The following is a 12,345-nucleotide window of genomic DNA, read 5'->3' on the forward strand; positions in this document are numbered from 1 at the left end:
TAGTGGTTGGAAGACAGTAACACTATACATCACATTTATGATTCTTTGTAACAAATGGCAATTTTGGTAATTAGGTTTAAAAAAAGTTACGCTACTGATGAATGGAGCTTGTAAAATGCTAAAATGGTTATGCTAATAGCAATGTACAAGAATATATGATATTCTAATGTGTATGTTTAAATGTTTTTTCTAATTAAATGGGAAGTAAAAATACAAATTATCTATATTCTATAGATTTACCTAATACTCAAACTAGTTAATAACAATTTATTTTTAGTTCCACTCATACCTTAAGAAGCAGTACCACAAAAAAGAAACAATCAACATCATAAAAGCCACAATATAAAAACTATGACAAAAATCTTTTTTCTCCAGGGAACAATCGTGTTTGAAATGATTCCAGTTAATGTTGATAGGAGGTTCTTATCTTAAATCATTGAAGTCATGCTGAACAGTATTGCCAACCTTTAACCACCAGAAGCAGTGTAGGGTCTTGTAACAAGGACATTTCAGCACATAGTCATGTAGGATGGGAACCAAACCTGGATTCTTCCAATCAGGGGTCAACCATACTATAGTTTCTGAGTTATCTACTTCTGTTTCTAGACCTTGAAATTGTTTAGATTTTTTTCTCATGTTACTAAATCACTATTCCTCCTTGACAATAATTAAATAATAATGATGATTAATGTTAGTGTTTCATGATTGCTGGACATGCGTTTTTATTCAACAAGTGAACACTTAGAGACCAGCTTTCATAGTAATAATGGAATGGAATTCATATTTTTATAACCTCTGTTAATTACGCAACACTCTACACTAATTGGTTGAATATGTTTTCTTCATTGTTAAACTGACAATTGTATTAACTGAGTGAGACTTCAACAGTGGATTACTAGGAGCCTGTACAATAAAATGAGTTGATTTTTGGTGTAGTCGTACTTTATGAAGTAGGTATACCAAATAGGACAGTGCTATAAAGGAATTGTGCTCTTCTAAATAGAGCAAAAGGTGTTGCAATACATTAATTATTAATGGAACACATAAAATTCAGTGACGGTGGACATTGGACCACGGAAATGCTAGTAGTGGCTCACCTGAGAGCATTCAGACAGTAAAGGAAAGTTCCTCAGCATAACACTTCATTTTTCATCCGTACGCCCTTCAAGGTGAGTAAAACTAAATTATATTGTATAACCATTGACGTGACGGTCTATGTGTATAAACTAAGTAGGGGTTGATTTTATGATTTAGAAAAAAAAAAGCTGTAGCCTTAAAAAAATCTTCACTAAGCTAAAAGATAAGGCTGGAACTTTTTCCTATTACATAAACATATTCTAAATTTTATGGAAAACTCAGAATTTGTATCAAACTCTTCCCAATTTTTCCTTTTTTTTTAATTGTTTGAAGAATATTCCATGAGAACATTTGGAAATGTGTGGGAAGACACTAAATGGTTTCCTTTACTTTTGATTCAGACTTGTTTCAGGTGGATTTCACTGGATCTAGTTAAAGTTATGGCTGATGCAGTTTCAAAGTCTGGTGAGTGATGTTTACACAATCATGGAGATTCATGAAAAGCGTTATAAAAAGCTCAGTTATTACTTTGGAATGATTTATAGATGTCTGGTATACTGGCAGTAGATACATTCACTTCCTACCATCAGGATTAGGGTTTACTTCAATGTCATTTTCTTCTAAACTGAATTGTCATATTATGATTTTAACACTTGTAATAAATATACAGGTGAATACTTTAATGTCTTCAGAGGAACTCTTTGGAAATTAAAAGAAACTTTAAGTAGTAAATGCAATTAATAAAACCTTTGATCATCTTCATCATCTTCTTTCTCAGAATCTTTATAAATTATTGTGTTCTCATTAACTTTTAATTCATGGAGATGGATATATAAACTTTAAAATAATATAAGTAAAATAAAAAAATTGATTAGAAAGAAGTCTAGAATAAATCTCTTGACTCTACTGAAAAAGTGATTTGGAAAACAAGTGAACAATGACTTTTTAATCCACTTCTTGTTTGATTTTATTTGATTTCCTCCAGAAGCTTGAAGAATAGTTTGTGATTTTCTGGATCCAACAAAATGAACTTAAATTTTTGTTTTGATTCCAACAACCAAACAACTGACTGTCTGTTTCATCTATGGCTTTCTGAGATCACATCTATTGTTGGCTATGCCCCAAAATACTGTTTGATTGTCTTTACAAAAAAAAAAAAAATGTATACCAAGCAACATGATGTTTAAATGAAATAGTTCTTACTTTAATACTCGATTTAGTCTTTTTTTCTTTCTTCTGTTTTTCTTGTAGGGAAAGGTGGTTCCTGTCCAGAGTTAAGGATTGTTTTAATCGGGGGAAGAGGAGAAAATGGAAGTAAAAGTTCTACTGGGAACTTGATACTCGGTCAAAATGTTTTTGACACCAGCAGTAGAACTGCTCAAAGTACAGCGAGACAGAGAGAGGTTCACGGCAGACTAGTGACTGTGGTTGATACTCCAGGATGGTGGTGGTACTATCCACGAGAAAACACTTCAGATCTGGATCAGATAGAAATCCAGAACAGTGTCCATCTTTGTCCTCCAGGTCCTCACGCCTTTCTTCTGGTCATTCCTGTTGAGTTGAATTTTCCCCTGATTTTCAAATCATCTCTGATAGAACACTTGGAACTTTTTAATGCAGATGTGCTCAAACACACAATTGTGCTGTTCACTTCATTTTCCTCATACAGTGAGGAAATCATTCAACATTTGATCAGAAAATATCCATCAGTTCAGCAGATTCTTCAACTATGTGGAAACAGAAAACATTTTCTTCATATCAGTGACAGCGCTGACAGAACTCAAGTCTTGGAACTGTTCAGGAAAATTGAAGAACTGGTTACAAACAACCTCAACAATCCTTACTCAGTGGATGAAACTCAAGGAATCATTTTGACACAAAAACTTCAAAGTTTTGTAGAAAATGCATCAAGAAGACGCAACAAAGTGCAGAAAAAAAGACAGAATCTCAGAGCTCAGATTGAAGGTATGTTACAAACTTCTTCATTCTTCATTTTAAAAAGCAATTATGATATTTTTGTCTTAATCAGTTTATAATGGTAGGTCCAAATATTTTTGGACCTACCATTATAAAAATGTCACATGCAGAAAAAAATGATTAAACATTTTCTAACTATAATATTTTCAGATTTGGCTTGTAACAATTCATATGAGGTTTCTGATGTTTTTATTATTTCATTATCTACAGGTATCAAGAACCTCCCTGATCATTTAAAGTTGGTCATTGTTGGTCATGAGTGGTCGGGCAAGAGTTCAGCAGGAAATATTATTCTAGGAAAAGATTCATTTGAAGTGAATAAAAACTGGGATAGTCCAAGAACAACACAATGTGAAATAGGTCACAGTATGTTTGCAGACAGACGACTTACAGTTGTAGATTCTCCAGGCTGGTTATACTTCCACACCCTTCAGGACACCAGTGAGATGGACAAACTAGAAATAGAGAATAGTTTGTATATGTGTCCTCCAGGACCACATGCAGTTCTCCTGGTGATTGTTCTTGGAACTGCAGTTAATGCAAAGTACCAGAGATCAGTTCAGGATCACATGAGTCTGTTTGGAGATGATGTTTGGAAGTACACAATCATTCTGTTTACAGTGAGCGAATGGCTTGGAGTGAAGACTGTAGAGGAGAGGATAGAGAGTGATGAAGGGCTGCAGTGGCTGGTGAACAAATGTGAGAACAGATATCATGTCCTGAACAACCTGGAGCCCAATAATAGAGAACAAGTAAAGGTTCTCCTGGAGAAGATTGAGGAGATGTGGGCAGAAAATGATGATCCTTATTATGAAGTCGACCAGAGAAGAGCAGCAGAAATGGAGACTCTGAGAGAGGATGCAGACAAAAGAGCCAAAAAGATGAAGAAGATCATTGAAAGACAGTCAAGAGTACTGAAAGAAATCTTTAAAGGTGAAGTAAAATCATGAGTCTTCATTGATACATTTAAAGAATATTTAAAGTTTGTGATTAAATGTATTTTCTGTTTCTTACAGAGGAGAGACAGTCACTCAGTGAGCTCAGAGTTGTTCTGTTGGGTCAGAAAGGATCAGGAAAAAGTGCTGCAGGAAATCAGATTCTGTTCATGGAAAAAATTGAAGAAGGATTTTACACAGCTTCTGTTAAGAAGGTATTCAACAGTTTAACATTTATGGCTTTAACTCAGTTTGTAGACAAACTTAAGAGTGTCTAAAACTTTATTTTATTTGTCTGTGCAGGACAATGAAGATGAAAGAGTTTCTGTGAAACATCAAGGAGATTTTGATGGAGTTAAAGTCTCAGTTGTTGAGGCTCCAGGCTGGTACAAAGACACAAAAGCTCCTGACTGGCTCAAACATGAAGTTCATCGTAGTGTTTCCATGTGTGATCCGGGGCCTCACGCTTTTCTCCTGGTTGTTCCTGTTTGTAAATCATTCACTGAAAATGATCTCAGAGAATTTGTTGAGCTCCTGAAGCCCTTCACTGAGAAAGTGTGGGCACACTGCATGGTTCTGTTCACATGGGGAGAATGGCTCGGTAAACACTCAATAGAGGATCACATTGTCAGAGAAGGAAAAGCTCTTCAGGAGTTGTTGGTAAAGTGTGATAACAGATACCATGTTTTCTGCTGGGAAGATTCTGATAATCCTGCACCAGTCAAAGATCTGCTCCAAAAAGTTATTGACATCTCAACATGAAACAGGGGATGCTTCTCACATGAAGACAAGCAAAAAAAGACAAGTTTTTTATCCCAGCAAAAAAAACAGCCAAAGGTGACAGAAGAGGAGTGGAAGAAGAGAGAACAGATGCTGATTGAAAGAATGATGAGAGTTTTAGCGAATGAACCAGATCAAACAGGAATACAACCTGTGAAGGTGGCAGGAAGCATGGATGATACTGTAATTCCTGACAGTGAGTTTAATCTTGTTAAATAAATGAATTGAGAATGAGCTCTGCAGTTTGTGACAACAATTTGATCTCTTTCAGTGAGTGGAGACACTATGTCTGAATATGGGAGAATCTCAGGACTTCGAAGAGGACACAGAAATGTTTCTGAATGGCTGAAACAACGTACCAGATTCTCTGATGTTACCTCTGGGATCAGCAGCGCTTCTTCAACAGCAACTCTTGTGGAGGAGTTTCATGAAAATCTCTCATTGGAACAAGATTAGCTGAACATCGATCCACTTCCAGAAAAGAAAGAAATCACTGCAACTTTCAGAGCTTTTTAAAACACGACAAATATTCAGTGCAGACATTAATTTTAAAACACACAGACACAGAACTGAAACTAAAATACAGAACAGAGGAAACTTTGAAATGATAAGGATGTTGGTTTCTTACATTCATTGATACAATTACTACAGATTTACTTTTTTAAAACACTTATGAGTCTTTTAACACCTTTTTAAATAGCTAAACATCTTTTTACATTTAATATTTGTTTTCTTTTGGTCTTTGATTTTTTTAATCATATATTAAGTGGTAACTTTCTGTTGTATAATATTCCTCATGTTTTTTTCTTTTTTTTATATTTTATTTTTTTCATGGAAAGTTATATTACATTATATTTTATTGTGCACGCTTGTCCACATCTTATACCTTTCCATGCAGATCATTACAATAAGAGAAAAAAAAACACAAAGACTAGCATTAAAGTTTAAAGACTGCACAATCCAAAAGTTAGTTTATAAAGTTAAACTCTGACCAGGTTGGTTTGAAATATTCTGTCCATTTTTACCACACTTGATTGAACTGATCTGTCCGTATTTGAATTGAAAATGAGAGTTTCTCCATCGTGTAAATATTATTGATAATTGTGATCCATGCCTTTATTGTTGGTGGTTCCCTGTTGATCCATCTTTTAGTAATTGCTTTTTACTCGCTGCCAGCAGGATGTATACAAGTTTTTGTCTGATAGGCTAAGACCTTCATGAGTCCAGTTACAAAGAAAATGGGAAATCAATCATAAACACATTCTTTAGGTGTTTGTACATTTCTCACCAATAATTTTGAACAACTGAACAGCTCTAAAATACATAAAAATGATTTGCTCCACTGCTTCCACATCACCAACATTCATCTACATTATTTTGATGTTTCTTCTGTACAGGGGTGATAAAAAAATCTTGTGACATTTTTCCAGCAGAATTCACACCATGAGTTTGAACAGGTGGTGGTCCACTGCACATGGCATATCCTTTCCCAACTTTCTTGAGTGATTGATAAACTTCCTTTTTTTTCCATTTTTTCTTTATGTAACATGTGTTATGCCTTTCACTTTGTATCATGCCACTGTATAGCTTAGAAATGATTTTGGTTGGTGATTTTGTTTTTATTAATGACATTAGTATTTGTTTAAAAAAAAACATGGTCTTCTATAGGAATTTTAATGTTATGGTTGAAGTAGTGCCTGAGTTGTAAATACCTGAAAAAGTCCACTTGGTCAAGATTATGTTTTTCCTTAAGAGTGTCAAAAGCAAGAAATGCCTCCTTGTGGACAAATGAGAAGTAGTCTGTCAACCGCTTACTGATCCAGTTCTGGAATCTATTGTCTTGTCTGTTTGGAATAAATTCAGAATCTTAAGCACACCGTGTCAATATCTTTGAATAATCTTCCTGATGAAAGGTTTTTTTTCAGGCAGAAAACATCACACTACGTTTATTTTCATTTGATGTATCCTAATCCTTTCTACAGGTTTTTTATACAGTCCAGAGATTATTTTGATTATGCATTTATGAAAACCAAATTTATCAAGCACTTTACAGAGGAAGGACCATTTCACTGAATTAAATGCTTTTTCTGCATCCAAACTTATCACTAGACTCTCTAATTTTTGTAGTCAAATCTGTTCCAGAATGTGTAGAACTCTTCTAATGTTGTCCTGTGTTTACCTTTGTTTAATAAACCATGTCTGGTCCTGGTGGATTAAATTTGGTAAAACTGTTTCTAATCGTTTTGATATGATAGAAGTGAAGAGTTTGTAGTCTATATTTAACACACTAATTTGGCGATAGCTGCTACATTCTACTCGGTCCTTTCCCTCTTTTGGGATGACAGAGATATTACCTTCATTCCATGAATTGTTTTCTCTTCCATAACCCGCTTAAAAGTTTTCAATAATGGGGTGGTTAAATAGTTTTGCATTGTTTTGTACCATTCTGGACCAAACCCATCTACTCCTGCCATCTTTCCATCGTTTAACCTTTTAATTGCTTGCAGAATTTCTTCTTTTGTTATAGCAAAAAGAAGAGGCTTATTATAGATCTAATTTTGGAAGAAAGTAGTCTATTTCTTGTTGATTATCAATGAAAGGTTGGGAATATAGGGTTTTATAGTAGGTTAAAAAACTTTGTTGTATAATTTTCTGATCTGGTTCTATTTTATTATTTCGAGGGTTCTTTATTTTATTCATGGTTCTTTCTGCTTGTCCCCTTTTCCATTTGAAGAGTTTGGAGATCAATTTAAAGTAATATTAAAGTCACCTCCACATACTAAGATTCCTTGACTTTTTGTTGTCATCAATTCTATGATTAATTTGTAGAGAGACCAGTCGCTCCCAGGTGGAATGTAAACTTATTTATCTTTATACTCAGATATATGTTTGTAGTTTAGAGCCCCTGACACCAGAATGCCCCCTCCTCTCTGCCTCCCAGAGCTATAGGAGGAATAAAACAAATGTTTATACCCCATTTTGTTCAATTTTGAAAGTTCCTTATCAGATAGGTGTGTTTCTTGTAATAAAACAATATGGGCTTTATCTCTTTTTACTGGACTATATAAACCATTTATATTAATAGTTACCAAATTCACAGAGCTACTATTCATTCATGTTATTGTTTCCTTTATTTATTTTAACCTATGATAGGATCCCTCAAAACATTCAATAAAAAATAAACAAAAATATATGTGTGAATCAAGATATAAAGTCATTGAAGATCAAACTTAAAAAAAGCACAAGCTTCCAAGGTAAGGGTCTTTGGTTTAGACCCTGCTGTGCCAATAAAGGCAATTTCCTCACCAAACTGTGACGGGGCCTTCAATGACTCTGGCCTCACCGAGGAGAGTAAACACTCCCAAAAGAAAACCATCACTTTAGAAGAGTTAAAACATTTTTAACAAACTATAGAGAAGAACGTAATCATGAAAAAATTGGTCATAATGCTATAAACATTAAGATGTTAGTTAATTCTGATAACTGCATGGTGGCGCAGTGGTTAGCTCTCCAAAAACATGCTTCATAGGTTAATTGGTGACTCTAAATTGCCTCTAGGTATGAATGTGAGAGTGTATCTGTGTGATTGAGGCCCTGCAACAGACTGGCGACCTGTCCAGGGTAAACCCCGCCTTTTCCCATCAGTAGCCGGGTTAGGCTCCGGCACCCCCGCAACCCCAAGAGGGACGAAGCGGACAAGAAAATGAACTTTTTAAAATAGTGTGACAAGATTGAAGAAAAAAATTGCAGTTGTGACAATTAATAAAGTCTTTAAAATAAAGAAACCTATAAACCGGATCAAGAATTGAGTCTATTTTTACTGTCAATGAAGGGACAGCTCCTGATCCTCTTCTGTACTTTTTTTGTTGCTTTACTTCCTTTGCTCATTCTTTGTGTTCTTCTGATGATGTGTTTGGATATTAATCTTTTAAATACATTTTTTCATAAATAAAAAAAAGAAACCATGAACCATCCTTGATATGGATGAACTATGTCATAATATGACAAAACAAATCTGCCCTAGAAATAGTGGTTGAATTTCCTGTTAAAGGTCACGTTTATTTGTTGCTTTTCGCTTTCAGTCAGTCTGGCATGTTTTTGAATGGACTAATTGATGCAAAAAAAAGTACATATTTTCAACATTAGAGCGTTTACTGTTTCCTACACCTTGAGTTGAACATGGAGCATTTTTCTTTACATAAAATCATGAAAAAAATGTTTTTCCAGCAAGTTTAGTACACCAGTCCAAATTGTGTGGTATATGAACAAGTCTGAAATAAATGTAACGGTTCATGGAAAATGATTGCGATAATAAACAGCTGGTGTTGATATCATTTTGAAGTCTATGAAAGATAAAACATTTAGAGGGATAATATCTATATAAAGTGTTGTTATCTTCATGCAGAGACTGAGTAGTGTAAGAGACATTTCTGTCTGATCCCTCGAGATAACATGAATCTTTGTGAAATTCAAAATTTGAGTTTGATGGAGCTGCTATTATAATTATAAAAAGTTTGTATTGTGTTAAAGAAAGTTGAACCAAACTCATATTATTGTAAAACTCTGTAAATAAATTGATGCTCCACAGAGTCAAAGGTCTTTTGAAAGTCAAGAAACAGGATCAAGCTGTCTGTGTCTATGAGATCATTGTAATCTAGGAGATCCAGAACTAATCTGATGTTATTTACTAGATGTCAATTTTTCATAAATCCAGATTGTGTTTAATTAATGACTGAGGGTAAAATGTATTTGATTCTGTGGCAAAATGCAGAGCTAAAATCTTAAATTCTCTGTATAAAAGTGTTTTTCTACACCAGTCATAAAGAGACAGAAGATCATCTTTAGGTTTTTGTATTAAAGAAATACGGCCTCATGTCACAGCAGCAGAGAGAGATTTATTATTGATGATGACGTGAGGACTCCAGTTTACTGTTACAGAAAGATCTAGAGCGCCCTCTAGAGGACAAACTGTCACAGAGACGTGTTCCTTCAAACAGGTTTCTCAACACTAATATGCAGAAGATTTTAGTAAAGGATGAACCTTTATTTTTCCCACCCGGTTTTACTGATCACATCATGCACTTTTAAGGACTTTTTTACGTTTGTCAAGTTATTCATTTGTTTTATGAGCTTGTATTGTGTGAATAACATTCTGTTTAGAAACATGAACTCTTAGAAATGGTAATGTACTTCATTGAGGATCAGCAGCCTATGTATTCACAGACAAAACCGGTAACTGATGTCACTTACACATTTTAGGATTTTTCATGTGTGGATTTCTTTAAAACCATATAGTTAAAATACTTCATGTTTTCAGGAAAAAAATCAAAATTTTAGAGGAAGTAGCAGACATACCACATGAAGAAGGGCTACCAAGTAAAATGAAGGAATATCACTCTAATAAACCTTATCAAAAGCAAGTATACTTAAAGTAAATGTTTTAAAGTATACCTAAGCATAGAAAAGTATATTTCCTCACTAAAGAGTATATTGGTAGTTTACTAACAAGTATACTTCTTTGGACAAAATTTACCTACTTTTAGTTTATTAAAATTATACTTAGAAGTGTACTTAAAGTAACATCTCTGGTATACTATTAGTTTACTGGCAATAAACTTAAAGTTTATGAAAGTACATTTTTAAGTATATCTAATTTATCTTTTATGATTTGCTTTTAGTTTATTAATAATAAACTTCAACTGATTAGTGACAAGAATACATCTACTCCACTTTTAATGCTGTGTAAGAGAATGTTTAAGGACAGTGACAAATATAGGCTAAATACATCTAAACTTGTAGTTTAATTCTAAGTATAATCCAAGTATACTTAACATGGACTTGTGAAATTGTAAAGTTTAACTCTATTAAGTATCTAAAACGTAAACTGAAAGTAAAACATCTTTATTTATTTTTTTGAAAAGTACACTTAAAACAAATCCAAATGAGGAAATGAGACCATCTGGTTTTTTGTTTCCTCTTTTTAGTGAAGATTTCCAAACGTGCTGAATCAATGTTATAGAATTGTCATCTGTATTAATATTAACATGATCGCTCCTAGTAAAAACCAAAAATCCAGTGATTGCAGATTTGAACAGAAAAATGTGAACAGCGACTCACTTGACCGCAGTGTGAGAACTCATGGATCAGTGTTCATGTGAAGACATTTTTGTCTGTTTTTACTTTCGTTTTAAACTTCCTTCAGATGGATTTTGCTGGATCAAATGAAAAAGGCTATATGGCAAACAAGTCTGCAGGTCCAGTTGATGGTGAGTGATCTTTACACAATTGATAAAATAAGATTAAAAGAGTTTTATGAAAACTAATACAATTCATTTGGAATTAAACGTCTTAGCCAACAATCGCATTAGGTTCTGCGTACCTCAACCTCCTCTTAAACGTAAACGGTTATCTTTTCCAAAAATGTTATGAGTTAAACCTCCAATTTATGTAAAAATTAATAAATACTTAAAATCGATTAAACAGTTGCCCCTGAATCTATTTTCTATAAAACTTCAATGTTTTAAAAATGAAAACAAATACACTTTGTCAGGATATTCTATTTTTGGTAAAGGGTCTGTAAATCTCTAGGTTAAAAAAGTGATTTAGAGAAATGATAGAACAATGAGTTTTGGGATTCTTGTTCTCCATAAAAGTATTCATGATTTTATTTGGTTTGATTTCTTGTAGAAGCCTAAAGAACACTTTATATTTTTTTGCATCCAACAAAAGTAAAATATATTTTGTTTTGATTCCAGTAACTAAACAATTGATCATCTGTTTTTATGGCTTTGAAATAAAATAAATTGTTGGCTACTCCCTGAAATACCATGTTTGATTGTCTTTAGAAGTTAAAGAAAATATATGATGTAATATTTAACTAATATAGTTCTTACTATGAAACTTGATTTAATCTTTCTCTTGGAAAAACAACGATTTACACAAAAGCATAAAATGTAAACTCTCGGTTTTACATATGGAATTCTGTCAGTCGACATTCTACGGTTTTAAATAAAAACAATCTTGTAATGGACTTCTTAGCTGTCAAAAGACTTTTACATCTTTTTTCTTCTGTGTTCAGTTTTTTCCTTGTCTATACACTTATTTTACATATTATTCATACATTTTTTAAATCAGTACGTTTTGAAGATTTTATTAAGGTTATTAAAATAATTGTTTGTGTTTCTCTAGTAGGAAAAGGTGGTACCTGTCCAGAGTTAAGGGTTGCTTTAAGAAAGAACACTAAGAAAAGGAAGTAAAAGTTCTACAGGGAACTTGATACTCAGTCAAAAAGTTTTTGACACCAGAAGTGAAACTGCTCATAGTACAGCGAGACAGAGAGAGGTTCACGGCAGACTCGTGACTGTGGTTGTGAAAGCACCATTAGGATCAGTTCATTTAAAGGCTTTTAAGGCTGACTATGTATATACATATATATGCTATATTTGAGAAACACAATCTTAATGTTTTGTGATGCCAATCCTTTTAAGTTTGTAATTAATTTTGATCTCAGTCCTTTTTCAACACCTTCTCAAGGCTTCAGGCTCAACAACCCGCCTCTAAGCCAACAGGGCTGATA

At 33.6% G+C, this 12,345-nt stretch overlaps 1 protein-coding gene across 1 annotated transcript in view; it reads left to right on the plus strand.

Annotated features, from left to right (window-relative positions):
* Nucleotides 1-1,448: 1,448 nt before the first annotated feature.
* LOC112141748 (GTPase IMAP family member 8-like) overlaps nucleotides 1,449-12,345 on the plus strand; it is a gene marked incomplete in the record, with an annotated part of 27,681 nt that continues 16,784 nt past the window's right edge. The window contains 5 exon segments of the mRNA XM_024264905.2: nucleotides 1,449-1,542; nucleotides 2,329-3,042; nucleotides 3,265-3,987; nucleotides 4,071-4,204; nucleotides 4,293-4,952. Of these exon segments, the coding sequence (XP_024120673.2) occupies nucleotides 1,518-1,542; nucleotides 2,329-3,042; nucleotides 3,265-3,987; nucleotides 4,071-4,204; nucleotides 4,293-4,751 (2,055 nt within the window).

This window comes from Oryzias melastigma, unplaced genomic scaffold (genome assembly GCF_002922805.2).
Source record: "Oryzias melastigma strain HK-1 unplaced genomic scaffold, ASM292280v2 sc00399, whole genome shotgun sequence".
Taxonomy (NCBI): Eukaryota; Metazoa; Chordata; class Actinopteri; order Beloniformes; family Adrianichthyidae; genus Oryzias; species Oryzias melastigma.